A 14,002-nucleotide genomic window follows, 5' to 3' on the forward strand; every position below is an offset into this window, starting at 1 on the left:
AAATGAGTTATAATTTGGGACAAATTCAATAAACTTTAAATTCTAAAGTTAATATGATTTTGTATCACTACAACCTATTCAGGAATAACATTTTCTATCAAAAAAACTAAAATTTAAAATTAAAATATTTAATTTTCAAAAAAACGATTTCATTCATGGTACCACATCCACTATTACTAAAGTTAAAAATCAACACATCATTCATCTCTCATCTACTCGACCTAGTGGAAGAGATCGACCACAAAATAAGTAATTATAGACTACAAGAATGATTATTTTTTTTTTAAAAATAATGCATGGACCACGAGATATAATAAATAACAAAAATGACAATCTTAAATTAAACTTGGTTCAAAAATAAATGATTTTTTAGAATTTATCATATACTTCAAAATAATATTACCTTTCTGCTTTCTCTAAACTTTTATTTTTAGAAATAGAATATTTATTGGAAAACTCGTTATACATGTATAATTCATGTAAACGTTCAACTGAACTAAAAAAAAGTATTAGAAATACGTTTATTTTGGACTAAGAAAGTATTATTCAATTTGGATTAAGCACGAGCTTTTATAAAGAATGTCACATTTTTAAGGGGTATTCCTACACCTAATTATATGTAATACCTCTTTCTTTTCCAACTACCAATGCAGGGATTTGTTTGCACACGAAACAGAACTAAGTTTCACATGACTAACCACCTTCTGAGCTTAATTTGAGGAGTCGTGTATGATCCCAGTTGCATCATCAAGTATTTATAGCCGTGAATGCCTAGTTATTTTTTTTTTTTGTATGTATCTTTAAAGCTACATATAAAGATAGATTGTATCGGACTAAATTAACCAAACAATATTCAATATGATATGAATTTGTCTGCTTTGAGTTATGCTTGTACAATTTTCTCAAAGATGGCCTCATGCCACTAGAGTATTTCTACACCTTATATATAATTTTATTTTTATTTTTATTTTCATACTACTATTATGTAGGAGACTTTATTCGTATACCCAACTTACATCCTTAATAATTAAACTGTAAAGATTAACACCATATATTATTTCAAGTTTGATATAACGGCCCGTATCGTATGTATCGCACAACAATATTTTGTTACGATGGACACTGATGTGTCCGTGAAACAAACAATATGTGCTGTAAAATATTTGCGATAGTGATTTTCAATTTAAAAAAGTTATCTCTCTCATGTATATGAGATTTAGCCATTTATAAAAATATATAATAAAATAAAATTTCACCTATACATAGTACAATAACTTTTTTGGACGAGGGGATGCAATAAGTAAAACAAAATTTTGTAGACTCGATCAAGTCGCTTATAGAATACTGATGACTATTTTCTTGATAAGTGAAGGAGAGAGGGAAGCTACGCTTAGCGAACTTTATAAGGCCAACCACTGCATAAATATAAATCTCGAAGAGCTTCCCTTCATAAATTACTAAGCAACCTAGATCTCCGAGTCAACCTTACGACTTGGCAGGCTTGACTATTTTCTTGATAAGTGAAGGAGAGAGGGAAGCTACGCTTAGTTAGCGAGCTTTATAAGGTCAACCACTACACAAGCCGTTGACATAAATATAAATCTCGAAGAGCTTCCCTTCATGCATTACTAAGCCACCTAGATCTCCGAGTCAACCCTACGGCTTAGCAGGCTTACCTTTCAGCCGGAGTTTCATGGGCATTACCCATTCCCCAATCAGATGTTTGAATGTAAGCTATACTCCACAAGGAGTCAAGCGGGTGTACTATGGCCTTTCCTATTGAATCCCTTTAAATAAATGGGACATTTATTGGTAACTTGAAATAAATGGCAAGTAACCTTGTCCTAACTTGATAAAGTTAACAATTAAACTAAAAGGTTAGAAAACTAAGTTAATATTTCACACAGCCATAAATACTTGCAAAATCAACCTACTACTATCTTCTATTCCTAATTACAAGCTACTCATTGGCATTTGTCCTTGCAATGGCTTCAATGTCAGTAGTATTTGTACCTTTGCTCTCAATTTCCTTGGCTCCATCATAGGTAGCATGCAATCCTACAAGCAAGTAGTAAATGAGCAAAATCGCGGTGCAAACTGAAAATCTCACAAATGATGCACCATCAATCGAGCCCATGATGAACACATTAATAGCTATACTAGCAGATGGAAGCCATGGCATCAATGGTGTTCCCCACACCTTAGGCTTTCGCGCTTCCTTGAGTGTTAAATTTAGCCCCAACGTGGTGAAAAACCAGACTCCAGCGCAAATTATGCACCCTAACCAAGTGTGCTCGCTGATTGCCCAGAAAACACCCGATCCAATTGAGGACAATATGATCAAAACCAAGAACATGATGAGTTTGTTCCTATCCTTGTCCGGTGTTTCCCCTGACACGTAGTAACGTCTCACTAGAAGTGCTAGGGGAACCAGTGAGTACACGAACAACGTTGCAATTGAAACGAGGTTTGCCAATATGTCAAGACTTGTAAAGAAGGCTATTATGCAATTCGCGACAGTCATTACAACTGTAGCAGTGACAGGGGTCCCTGTCTTCTCATTGATTACAGAAAGAAATGGAGGGGCCATATGAGTTCTTGCAATGTGCGTAAAATACCTAGCTTGAGCAATAACATTGGCCAGCAAAACTGTTGTCATCCCTTTCAATGCCCCAAATGCAACTATGTACTTTGCCCAATTCATCCCTACAGCTTGAAAGGCAATGGTAAAAGGGGCATTAACATCCACTTGATTAAAAGGTTGCATAAGGCACAACGTTGCGGCTAGAAGGCAATATGTTATGATGACCACCACCATAGAACCTATTAGTCCCACAGGAATATCCCTACCTGCAGTAGCGAAGCAAGAAATTTTGTTAAGGGTGTTCACGATATATATATGTATTAGTATAGAACTTTCAGTATTTCCGGCTCGATCTGCTTACCTGGATTCTTGATCTCTTCCCCTAGAGTTGTGATACCATCAAATCCAACATAAGCAAAGAAGAGCATAGCTGATGCTTTCAGGACGCCACGGGCACCATAAGGTGCAAAGGGTGAAAAGTTAGCCAAATTAGCCTGAGTTAGGCCAACAACAAGTACAAAAACCATGACAGCAACATGTAGTATGGTCAAAATGGAGTTGAATCGCGAGGACCCTTTCATGCTAATGCAAGCACATGCACAAATGAGCAGTGAGACAACAACTGCTACAGGATCTAAGTGGTTGTAACCCTCAGCAAGACTCGAGACATTGATACGGAAATCATCAGGCTTGTGGTTACATAGAGTCGCGAAATAGGAAGTCCAGGATCGCGCTACGCTAGCACCAACCACAATGTACTCAAACAGAATGTTCCCTGCAGCAATGAAAGCGACAAAATCGCCAAGTTCCACTCTCAGATACGCAAATGATCCACCAGCAACAGGGAGTTCAACTGAGAATTCTGTATAGCACAACACTGAAAGCAAAGCAGAGATGCCTGATATAGCATAAGACAGTAAAACAGCAGGGCCAGCTAAGCTTTTAGTAGCTTCACCAGTTAGTACAAAAACACCAGCACCCATAACTGCTCCAATACCAAGCCAAATCAAATCAAACCAGTTCAACGACTTCTTCATCTGATGCTGGCTGCAATCGCGTATTTCATGGAGCTCTGATTGGTCCGAAGAACGAGACAATACGCGGTTTTTAAGCCTTGTTTTTGTCTCACGTAATGCCTGAGCATAACTTCCCCAGCTCGTAAACGATTCCTCTGGCAAAAAATCATTTTTGCTGCATCCACAGCCCCTCTTCGTCAGAGTACTATGCCTTTGATCAACATTTTCGTTATTGCTATTAATCATTTTCTCCTGCAAATTATGAATAAAACTAATGTCTTAATCAAAATTAGTTTGCTTTATAGGATTTGTTATCTGACCACTTAAGTACCAATATTTCCTTTGAATATCATATCAAACTTAATTCTATAAACAGAGGTCTTGGGTTCGAGATGTGTCTACATCTCCCCTTAAATGAGTCTTTAAGCTTTAATTTTTGTAAAAAGGAATAACTTATTGAGCGATCACATAGATTTTTTTCTTTTTATGAACGTGGTGTCAAGGATAACTTTCGCCCACCTCAATACACTTGTGAGAGGTACTAGGTAACTCTGTTCACCCAGGCTAAACAGATGAAAAGAATCACCTAGTGTTTCTTTGTCGATCACATAGATGTTTAATTTATAAATAATCAACTCTCCACTTACAATGTATACAACAACCTACACATGCAATGTTGAGGATACTTGAGACCTATTTATCAATATATTTCAGAATTCACTGATAAATCAAACTGATTTATAATACATTCAAACAAAATAAATTTATGAAGAAAAGAAGAGATGATTGACAAAACCTGGATTCAATATGGTGTTCGTCTAATCTTCCTCAGGTTGTTAAAACCCTATGTATTAAGGATATTTGATTTTATCTATTTATAGCACTATGATTTTGTAAAAATAAAAGTTTGTTCCTCAACCAAAAAAAGAGATTATTAATGAATTGGTAGAGTTTAACTTTGTTAGGTATCATTCTTTAATGAGAAATTATCATATATTTTTTACTAACCCAATTTAAAAATTTGCCCTTTATTAAACTTCTTATCTAATACTAACTCTTTTAGGAAAAAAAATAAATCTTCCAAGGATACGTATGTTTTTTCTTAATTATTAGAATTAATCAAGATTTGTTTAATTATTATACTTGAATATAACTTGCTTGAAGTGCTCTTGCTTCTATATCATAAAATCTTAAGTACTAGAATTTAACTTCTATTTCCTTTATAGTAATACGAAGAATAAATCTACAAATTTTGAAAGTTGAAACCTTAATTAAATGTGTAATACGTTGAAGTCTGAACTGATTTTTATCACTTAATCATGGTTAAATGTTGCTCCCTCCATCTCATATTAATTAATCACTTTCCTTTTATACGTATATTAAGAAATCATAAATAAGATAATTTTACTAATTCACCCCTTAAAAAACTTGTTAAGAATTTTACAAACAAATATGAACGTTTTCAAAAAGTATTGCTACTTCTGTCCACTTTTAATTGTCATGTTGCGTTTTTCAAAAATCAATTTGACTAATTTTCAAAGTTAAATTAGATTACATAAATTCAATATTTTAAACAAAAAATTTAGATATTCAAAAACTATACAAAAAGTACTAGAAATTACATTTTTTTGCATATCAATATGATGAAAAAATACGTCTTGAAATGTTAATCAAAGTTTGTATAGTTTGACTCTAAAAAAAGAAAATCGTGACAAATAAAAGTGGACAAAGAGAGTAATTGCAAGAGTAATATATGAAAAAATTAATTAATATTTTCTTAATTTAGTAAGGTGGACAAATATTTTTAGTAAGATGATCAACTAATATGGGACGGAGGGAATATATACAGTCACTTTAATATGTGATTTATAATTAAACGATTCAGAGTGCAATAAGCTTTGCTGTAAAGTTTCCCATAATCACATTGTCATGTATTGTACATTGCACACAAGACGCATCTTGCTAGTAATGCTGAAGTTGAACGTTCAATATAAAGAAATGACACTAAATTTTTTTGTGAAATATCAAACACAAATCGGTGTTTCTTTGTATTTTCATGCACAAGGGTATGTTGTATTTACATAGACAATACCAAGCTAACTTAGGCACAATAAGAAACAAATGGAAGAAGCAAAATGCATAGCCAGATGAAACTCAATACCTCACCAGAAAACAGAAACAAAAACCAACACCAAACTGCTGGAGTTAGAGACAGAAAAAGACCAACTAATGTACAAAACAAGGAACATGATATGATGCTAATTCTCTATCTTGAGAAGGGAATTGAGTGAGGTGCTGTTAAACCTCTGTGCAAGACCTCGGATGACAAGGACGACAATATCACGGAGGTGCCGAGTCTGCACCAGCAAATCCACTTCACTCTCACTGTCCACCACAATCCTCAGCCGGTGTTGATCATTTCGGAACAGCTCCACCTGTACAATGGCATGGATGAAGAGTTAATCTTAAACTCCGACCATTATGCCTTAAATTTCCTAGAACAACCTATTTGAGTACATTCTAGATTGGAAACAAACTTTACTGTCATTTATTGAACTAGCATATGGACCTTTTACTTCCTTTTTTTGGTACTGGGGGTCTTACGACCATCTTTTGCGCATCATGACTTATTCTACTAGTCACCAGCACAGGTGTCAGATAACTTGTACACTATTTCAAGACTCGAGCAGATGTGAAGAAACAACCTAGTGCTTTTCATCTCTACTGGAATTTGAACTTTACTCTTTAAGGTTTGCACCCACTACAGTGACCTAACTAGGTCATACTCTTGAGTGCTATCTGAACACCTTTACCACTGAATCACTTATAGAACATAATTTTTTTAATGAGAACAGCATATATCTAAGGTCTTCTGAATGAAAGATGTGAGCCTCTTCAACAGTGATGTTAGTGCCCAATAAGATAAATCCAGGCTATGCTCATCAGTTCTCTGATTTTTTTATAGGAGAACCATGCAACATCAGTTACATACATAGGACTCTCATAAAATACTATGGATAACATCTGATAGAGTAATTGTTTTATGGCGAAAAGTTTTTTAAAAAAAAAACCCCTTCTACAAGTGCATGTGTTCTCAATCCACTAGGGTTCAAAAGCTAGCTGCCAGAGGAAACGTTCAGGAAAACCCAGAGGCACCTCGAACATTCTAGATCTGCCCAAGCCTATAAAATTCCACTGCCCGCGGACTTACAGGCAGACTGATTTTACCACTCTAGTATGGATATTTAGGACACCATAATAGGGTACTACGCCATGCTCATGAATCAAGTAACCACAAGTCTGAATGAGCAATAGTGAAGGTATAGCATCCAAGAGAATATCCTAGTGTGGTTTAGTTAGTTTGTAGTGTCTTGCCACGCCAACGGTGTATGAGAACATATATCAACAAAAAATTGTTTTCCCACACTCCAAAATCATCTCTACTAGGTCCCTTCTTCACATAATCATACCATGCTTATGCTCAAGCCATATTTTGAGTTAAGTCTGAGACTAGCATCTCTAAAGAGGATAGTAGGGCTAGGTAACATATGTGATTCTCGAACAATTCTACTATCATGAAAAAGTGGTAGAGAAATGGGTTGAGGAAGTTGTTGAGATAAAAATATTAAGAGGCTAATTGTAACTAGTTCAATAGAAGCTTCTACTACTTAACAGTTTGTTACAAGTCAAAAGCTTATAGTTATAGTTAGCTTGTTGAGATCAAGAGAAGTCGGTTAGTGAAAATGTAATTAGTATATATACTAGGCTCATATCTCTTTGTAAATACAAGTTGTTACTCAAATTTTAATTAAGTCATAGTCTTCCTCTATCTTCTTCTACATTTTCTTTATTGTTTCATCAATTTACTAATTTCAGTAAATACCTTCGGAGGCATATGTCCAAACCTATATTTCAAACAGAAATCGGGAGTCAGATATAGATTTACTTACGTGGAATGGAGGGGCATATGTTCCTCGAACCTCAGTTGTGGGAAAAGAAGTCTTAGAACCAGGCTTCACCACCTTTACCCTCTTTTTGTTGACTTCCAGAATTCTTCTTTCAAGATTCCCCATACCTGGAACCTGCAAAGTTGTAACTATAATTAGTTTATCCCTCATCTTTCTTACTTATGATTTGGAAACTGAAATTGAATAATGAATTAAAAGACACTAACTTTCTTTGTAGATTGATCCTTGTCACACAAGGCCTGCATTAATGACATCAAGTAATTTATGTTAACACACTGAAAATAACAGCACACGCCATACGGGGAAATAATATCATGCTAGGGCTGGGAGAAGACGTAAACAGGAATAAAACACTGAATAAGTAAATATATATATATTGCTGCAAACATAAACAACTGATGATGAGATGTGATACCAAACAAATTTAAATTCCAGAGATGCAGCCTAATGCAAGATGTGAGCCAATCTTATTTGAATTCAAAAGGTGCTAAAACAAACAGACAGCAAGATTGTATTTCTCCAGAGCCTCTCCACTTCAATGCCTTACTGAAAAACTAGATACGCTCAAGCAATTACAAATTTTTCATCAGATAATATCATTGCTTTGGACAATCTACAGCATATTTGATTAGGGAACTTGAATCCCTTTGCTCACAAGCAGATGTTTGAATTTTGATGATTACATTCATCTTTAGCAACTTAAACATCCTTTAATGACATTATACAGGCTTTATCACAACCCCCGCCCTTCTTTTATCATTTTCCCTTGTGATTTTTGTTTTATGTTAGAGAGCAGAGATATATTTCACAATACCAATTTTAGAATACAAGCTTGACATGCACTGTTAAATAATTAATTTTACCCTAGCTAAAGGCTGAAGCTACTCCCAAGGAGACGTTCATTTACTTTTATAGAATGATTAATACCTATTTTAAGACTTTTAACTATAGTGTGATAGCTAGTGAACCACAAACAACTTTCATTAAATTAAATCCCAAACTTTCAAACGATTCGTATGGATTTATGTTAAAACAAGGTGTTGTAGGGAAGTTCAAAAGGTGAAAAAGGAGATCACACACAACAAGATCTGGGAAATTATTTCAAGAGATGTAACACCTCAAACTTTACGGAACCAGTCTCAAGCTTCTGCTTTACTTCTTTAAGAACATCAGGCTCTGCAATGAGGAAAAGAAAAGGAGAATAAAGCCAAACATGAACAGTTGAATAAGAAGAAACAAAGACACCAATGTGAAAGAAAAAATATCTCAGTATCAAGCTTTACATGCATAATAACCAACTGTTAGCAATCTACCTTACATACATATATAGAGGTAGCCCAAAATCATTAAGATAATAACGAAGAGCAAACAAATGATTTCATTTTCCGTTGAAATATTTTTCTTCCCTCCATTGTTCTATAGGTTTTGATTTTACCAATGTCCACCCAGACACTGGAGTTAAACTTGATGAGAATGATCAAGGTTATATTGGTAATACTGCCAATTTAGAAACTTAAACTGCAAGAATGAATGGTGGACTGCTTAATATCAAGATGGCTTCTATGGAACAAAAAGTGAACGGAAGAGTCAGTATAGTGATTTACATGCTAATACACCAAAGTGTCCGAAGATTCACTTATCCAGGACTGGAGCAACAATACCAAATAGACATTTGATGAATTTTTTTCACTTCTTGGAGAACTTAGTGGATCCTTACAAAGTCAAAGTTGCTTGTATACCATGTAATCCTACCTGTTTTACCAATAATATTTCTTACACCTAAAGTATATGTTCAATATGTGTCAACAGAACAAAGAGAATCTGCCAGATCTCATGTACTTCAATGGGAGAAGAGTATTTGATTAACAAGCTTGCACAGGTTCAGCAAGAAAACTGTTACTTATGTGATTGGAAAAGTCAAGTATTTACAGCTATCACCCATCATCATAAACTTATGCTAATTAGAAGTATATCCAAGACACAGAAATAGATGGAAAGATACAGGAATGATAACTACACTCGTAAAAGACAAAGAAACTGATGTTACCTTTATCAACTAAAAAAGCCAAAGAAACTAAAATCAGCTAATAAAAGAATTCCTTGTAAAATTTTTTTTTTTTTTTGAGAATGGTAAAGTTGTATTCATCAGCAATGAGGGTATGCTGGCAACCAAACAAAAAAAATTCCAAGGCGAAGTAGTCATGATTACAAATAGCCTAGGAAATCTACTAACTGATTTACATCATCTATACCCTCTTCTTTACACCAAAAATATAGAGTATTAATGCAGTTTTCTTTAACTTTCTGCATTGGGTTAGTAATATTCTTAAAGCACCTATTGTTTCTTTCCTTCCAAATTGACCACCATATGCAAGATGGAACTAGATTCCACCATTTTTTCTGTGTTTTACTTCCCCCTCTTCTCATCCAACAGTTTAATAGGTCAGCAGTATGCTCAGGCACCACCCAAGGATCTTGAATAATGCTTTGAAACAGATACCATATCTGGGCAGTCACTCTACAGTGAAGGAACAAATGATTGTTTGTTTCCTCCTTCTCATGGCAAAAGAAGCACCTAGAAACAATCTGAAATCCTCTTTTTTTCAGTCTCTCCTGAGTCAGACATGCTCTTCTGCACACTAACCATGTGAAACACTTTATCTTGGTTGGGGTGTTGGATTTCCAGATTTGTTTCCAAGGTCCAGCAATCTCCCCCGGCTGTGTTGCCAGGTCTCTTTTGTACATTCTTCCAACAGAGAATTCCCCATCCCTATCATGTTTCCATCTGATTGCATCAGGATTAGTGTTGAGTCCCGGAAAATCTTCCAACCTCTGCAGTAAATTGGCTACTCTATCCACCTCCCAGTCATTTAAGAGCCTCCTAAGGGTTATATTCCACCCTTGTTGAGACCACATCTCAGCAATAGATGCTCCAGGGTTGTCACAAAAAGAGTACAAATCTGCAAAGTCCTCCATGAGGGAGTTCTGTCCTATCCACTTGTCTTTCCAAAAACGGATCCTAGTCCCCTCACCCACCTTGTAGCATATGTTCCTCGCTAGTTTTGGCCACAAATTTCTGATAGACCTCCAAACTGAGACCCCATAGGTGCTGGTCACAGTGTTGGATGTCCATGAATCAGTTTGTCCATACTTGCTAACAATAACATCCTTCCACAGAGCTTGCCCCTCTTTACCAAACCTCCATAGCCATTTTGACAGTAAACACCTATTTTGCAGACCTAGATTCTTAATGCCAAGACCTCCTGATTTCTTGCTTAGTTGGGCAGTTTGCCATTTGACCAAGTGAATGCCCTTTCCTTCCTTGTTGCCCAGCCAAAGAAAATCTCTCCTTAGTTTATCCAATCTGTCTTCCACCTTAGCAGGTAGGGGGAAGAGAGACATAACATAAGTAGGGAGAGCATCTAAGACAGAATTGATCATTGTTATTCTTCCTCCCAGAGATAGGTATTGTGTCTTCCAGGTGGCTAATTTTTTCTCAGTCTTCTCCACAATTCCATCCCATATTTCTAATTCTTTGTGGTTGTTACCCAATGGCATCCCTAGATATGTAGTTGGGAGATTTTCCATCTTACAACTCAAAATATTTGCTAAACACTGGATGTTAGCTACGTCCTTGACTTGAAACATGCTGCTTTTTCTCCAGTTCACAGAAAGCCCTGACACTGCCTCAAAGATTACTAATATTATTCTGATGAAACACACCTGCTCAGCCTTGGCCTCACAGAAGATCACAGTATCATCTGCATACAGTAATTGGCAAATTTGTAGATCTTCCCCAGCTTGGTTGCCCACTTTGAACCCTTTTAACCATTTCTTCTGAGTGGCCACCCTTATCATACTATTGAGTCCTTCCATAGCTAGAATAAAGAGGAAAGGAGAGAGAGGATCACCCTGCCTCAACCCCCTTTCTGAGGGAAAAAAACCAGCAGGTTCTCCATTAATCAATATAGAGAACCTGACAGTTTTAATGCAAAATCCTATCCACTTCAGCCATTTCTCTCCAAACCCCATTTGTCTCAGGATGTTAATAAGGAAATCCCAGTTCATATGATCATAGGCTTTCTCAATATCAAGCTTACACATGATTCCTGGGGTTTCACCTTTAATCCTTGAATCTACACATTCACTAGCTATTAGAGCTGCATCTAGGATCTGTCTGCCCTGTATGAAGGCCATTTGATGTTTGTTGACTAGCTTGCTGATTACTTTTTTCACTCTTTCTGCCAGAAGCTTGGCAAAAATTTTATAGACTCCACCAATAAGACTTATTGGTCTAAAGTCTCTAAGTTCAGTTGCCCCTGGCTTCTTTGGAATAAGGGCCACATAGGTGGCATTGAGGCTCCTCTCAAACTCTTGTCTTTCGTGAAAGTGGTTTACTGCATTCATAAAATCAAACTTAAGCACCTCCCAAAAACTCTGAAAAAAACACATGGGGAAGCCATCAGGGCCAGGTGCCTTGTCACTGGCACATGACTTGATGCACTTCAAAACTTCAGCCTCCTCAAAGTGAGTTTGCAACCAATCTCTTTCTTCCTCAGTAATAGTTTCCAAGCCTTGCAACTTAAATTCCGGTCTCCACTGTTCAGTCTCTGTGTACAACTTTTGATAAAAGTTGATGATTTCTCCTTTAATATCTTCTGGATCTGAGATAGAGTTTCCTTCCACCACCAAAGTGTCAATAGAATTAAATCTTTTGTGAGCTGTTGCAACCCTATGGAAAAATTTTGTGTTTTTATCACCTTTTTTAAGCCATTGTATTCGAGATCTTTGTCTCCACGCTATTTCTTCTTGTTTGGCAACCTCCTCAAATTCCATGGCTAGATGAACCTTTTGGAGTAGTTCATCCTCTGAGAGTAATCTCAGCTCCTGCGTCTTTTCCATCTCTGCTAACTGTTGGAGAATTTCCTCCTTTTTACGTTTCCAATCATTTCTATGTGTCATTCTCCATTCTTTCAATTTTTGCTTCAACATCTTTAGTTTAACAGCTAAGATGTAAGAACCTGTGCCATTTATATTGAAAGACAACCACCATTCCTTAATCTTATCAGCAAAACCATCCACCCTCAGCCACCATTGCTCAAATTTGAAATAGGACTTATTCGAATTCAGTTCCCCACAATCAAGCATGATGGGGTTATGATCAGAACCTATTCTGGGCAGCAAGTTCTGTTTGATCCGAGTGAAAGATTCATCCCATTGAGATGAATATAAAAACCTATCAATTCTGGAAGCTGAGCTATGGCCATCTCCTCTTCTCCAAGTGAAGGATCCCCCCAATTAACAATCAATAAAAAATAACTCATCATAAAATTACTCTATGAATGTTCTTCACGATTATTTACCAATTGCAATTGGATCTGTAGAAGCAGAAACAGGATGCCCCTCAACTCCGTCTTCTCTTACTGGTGTATATATCACAACCAGCCTATAGCCCACGTCATCAACATTAGCTTCATACATTCTTCCTGTCTCCCCTGCAACAAAACCATCTTTTAGAAAGTTCCTATCAACTTTTCATGGTGCTATGCATAGATGAGATTTCCAAATACAAAGGACAAAATATATAAATGTTCAAGAACTGGTTCACCCATTATTTGGTTTTGAAACAACAGTTTCCTACACCAAAGGTTTAATCGCTTGAAAGGCGACAAGGTAATAGTCTAATAGATTGGTAGTTTGAATCTTGTCTAATAGATATGAGCTATTTTCTTGTTACCCTCTCTAATAGATAGATAGTTTGAATCTTTGAATCTTGTCTAATAGATATGAGCTATTTTCTTGTTACCCTCTTCTGATGCTTACTTTCTCAGTAAACTCTGCCGCAAGTGAAACAGATGCAGTGGACCTCGTAAATAATACAGCGAAGTACTAAATTAAATATAATTTGTTATCAACCCCCCTTCAATGCTTTTCTTGTTCTTATTGGGTGATCAATGGGGATTTATACTTGGAAACAAACAGATATAAAAGATGAACCTCCATCGAATACCTTAAGGGGTCATTTGGTACAAAGATCAATAATGCAGGGATTTGTAATGCATGGATTAGTAATGCAAGGATTATTTTTATCAAGTGTTTGGTTCATTGCTTCTCACCTAGTTTTGTGTGCGGTTTAAAGCTCTACAAAAATAATTCTTTCCAATTATACCCTTGAGTTATAATGGGATTTTCTATTTCATGTAGTTGGGTCAAGGTAGATAATTGAAGGACAATATTATTTTTTATAGCATTTTAACTAGCTAGGAGAATAAAAATTTTATTGTCATGTTAACTATTTTCTCACTTAAATTATTTGAGGGTAAATAATTGTCATCATAATAAATTGGTGTTAATATCTCAAAAGGTCACACAACTATAATAATTTATAGAGAATTTATTGAACTTTGTTTTGTATCAATAAATTAAAAAAAAAC

The 14,002-nt window shown here is 35.8% G+C and overlaps 2 protein-coding genes across 4 annotated transcripts in view; both read right to left on the minus strand.

Annotated features, from left to right (window-relative positions):
- Positions 1-1,960: 1,960 nt before the first annotated feature.
- LOC125836315 (cationic amino acid transporter 1-like) lies at positions 1,961-3,846 on the minus strand. Its single transcript, XM_049515499.1, has 2 exons — positions 2,946-3,846; positions 1,961-2,850 (listed from the first exon to the last, which is right to left on the minus strand). The coding sequence occupies exons 1-2, from the start codon at positions 3,844-3,846 to the stop codon at positions 1,961-1,963; spliced, it is 1,791 nt and encodes a 596-aa protein (XP_049371456.1).
- Positions 3,847-5,641: 1,795 nt separating this feature from the next.
- The window catches only part of LOC125836770 (187-kDa microtubule-associated protein AIR9), a 31,559-nt gene continuing 23,198 nt past the window's right edge, over positions 5,642-14,002 (minus strand). For 2 of the 3 annotated variants that reach the window (XM_049515973.1, XM_049515975.1), the window contains exons 34-38: positions 12,932-13,063; positions 8,686-8,744; positions 7,775-7,807; positions 7,551-7,682; positions 5,642-6,035 (exon numbers count right to left, since the gene is read on the minus strand). In XM_049515973.1, the coding sequence (XP_049371930.1) occupies positions 5,859-6,035; positions 7,551-7,682; positions 7,775-7,807; positions 8,686-8,744; positions 12,932-13,063 (533 nt within the window). In that variant the 3' untranslated portion in view covers positions 5,642-5,858. Of the gene's footprint in view, positions 6,036-7,550; positions 7,697-7,774; positions 7,808-8,685; positions 8,745-12,931; positions 13,064-14,002 lie in introns of all 3 variants that reach the window. The other variant, XR_007443466.1, reaches the window with a different exon arrangement.

The sequence above is a fragment of the Solanum verrucosum genome, unplaced genomic scaffold, assembly GCF_900185275.1.
Source record: "Solanum verrucosum unplaced genomic scaffold, falcon-dt-bn FXZP01000278.1, whole genome shotgun sequence".
Lineage (NCBI taxonomy): Eukaryota > Viridiplantae > Streptophyta > Magnoliopsida > Solanales > Solanaceae > Solanum > Solanum verrucosum.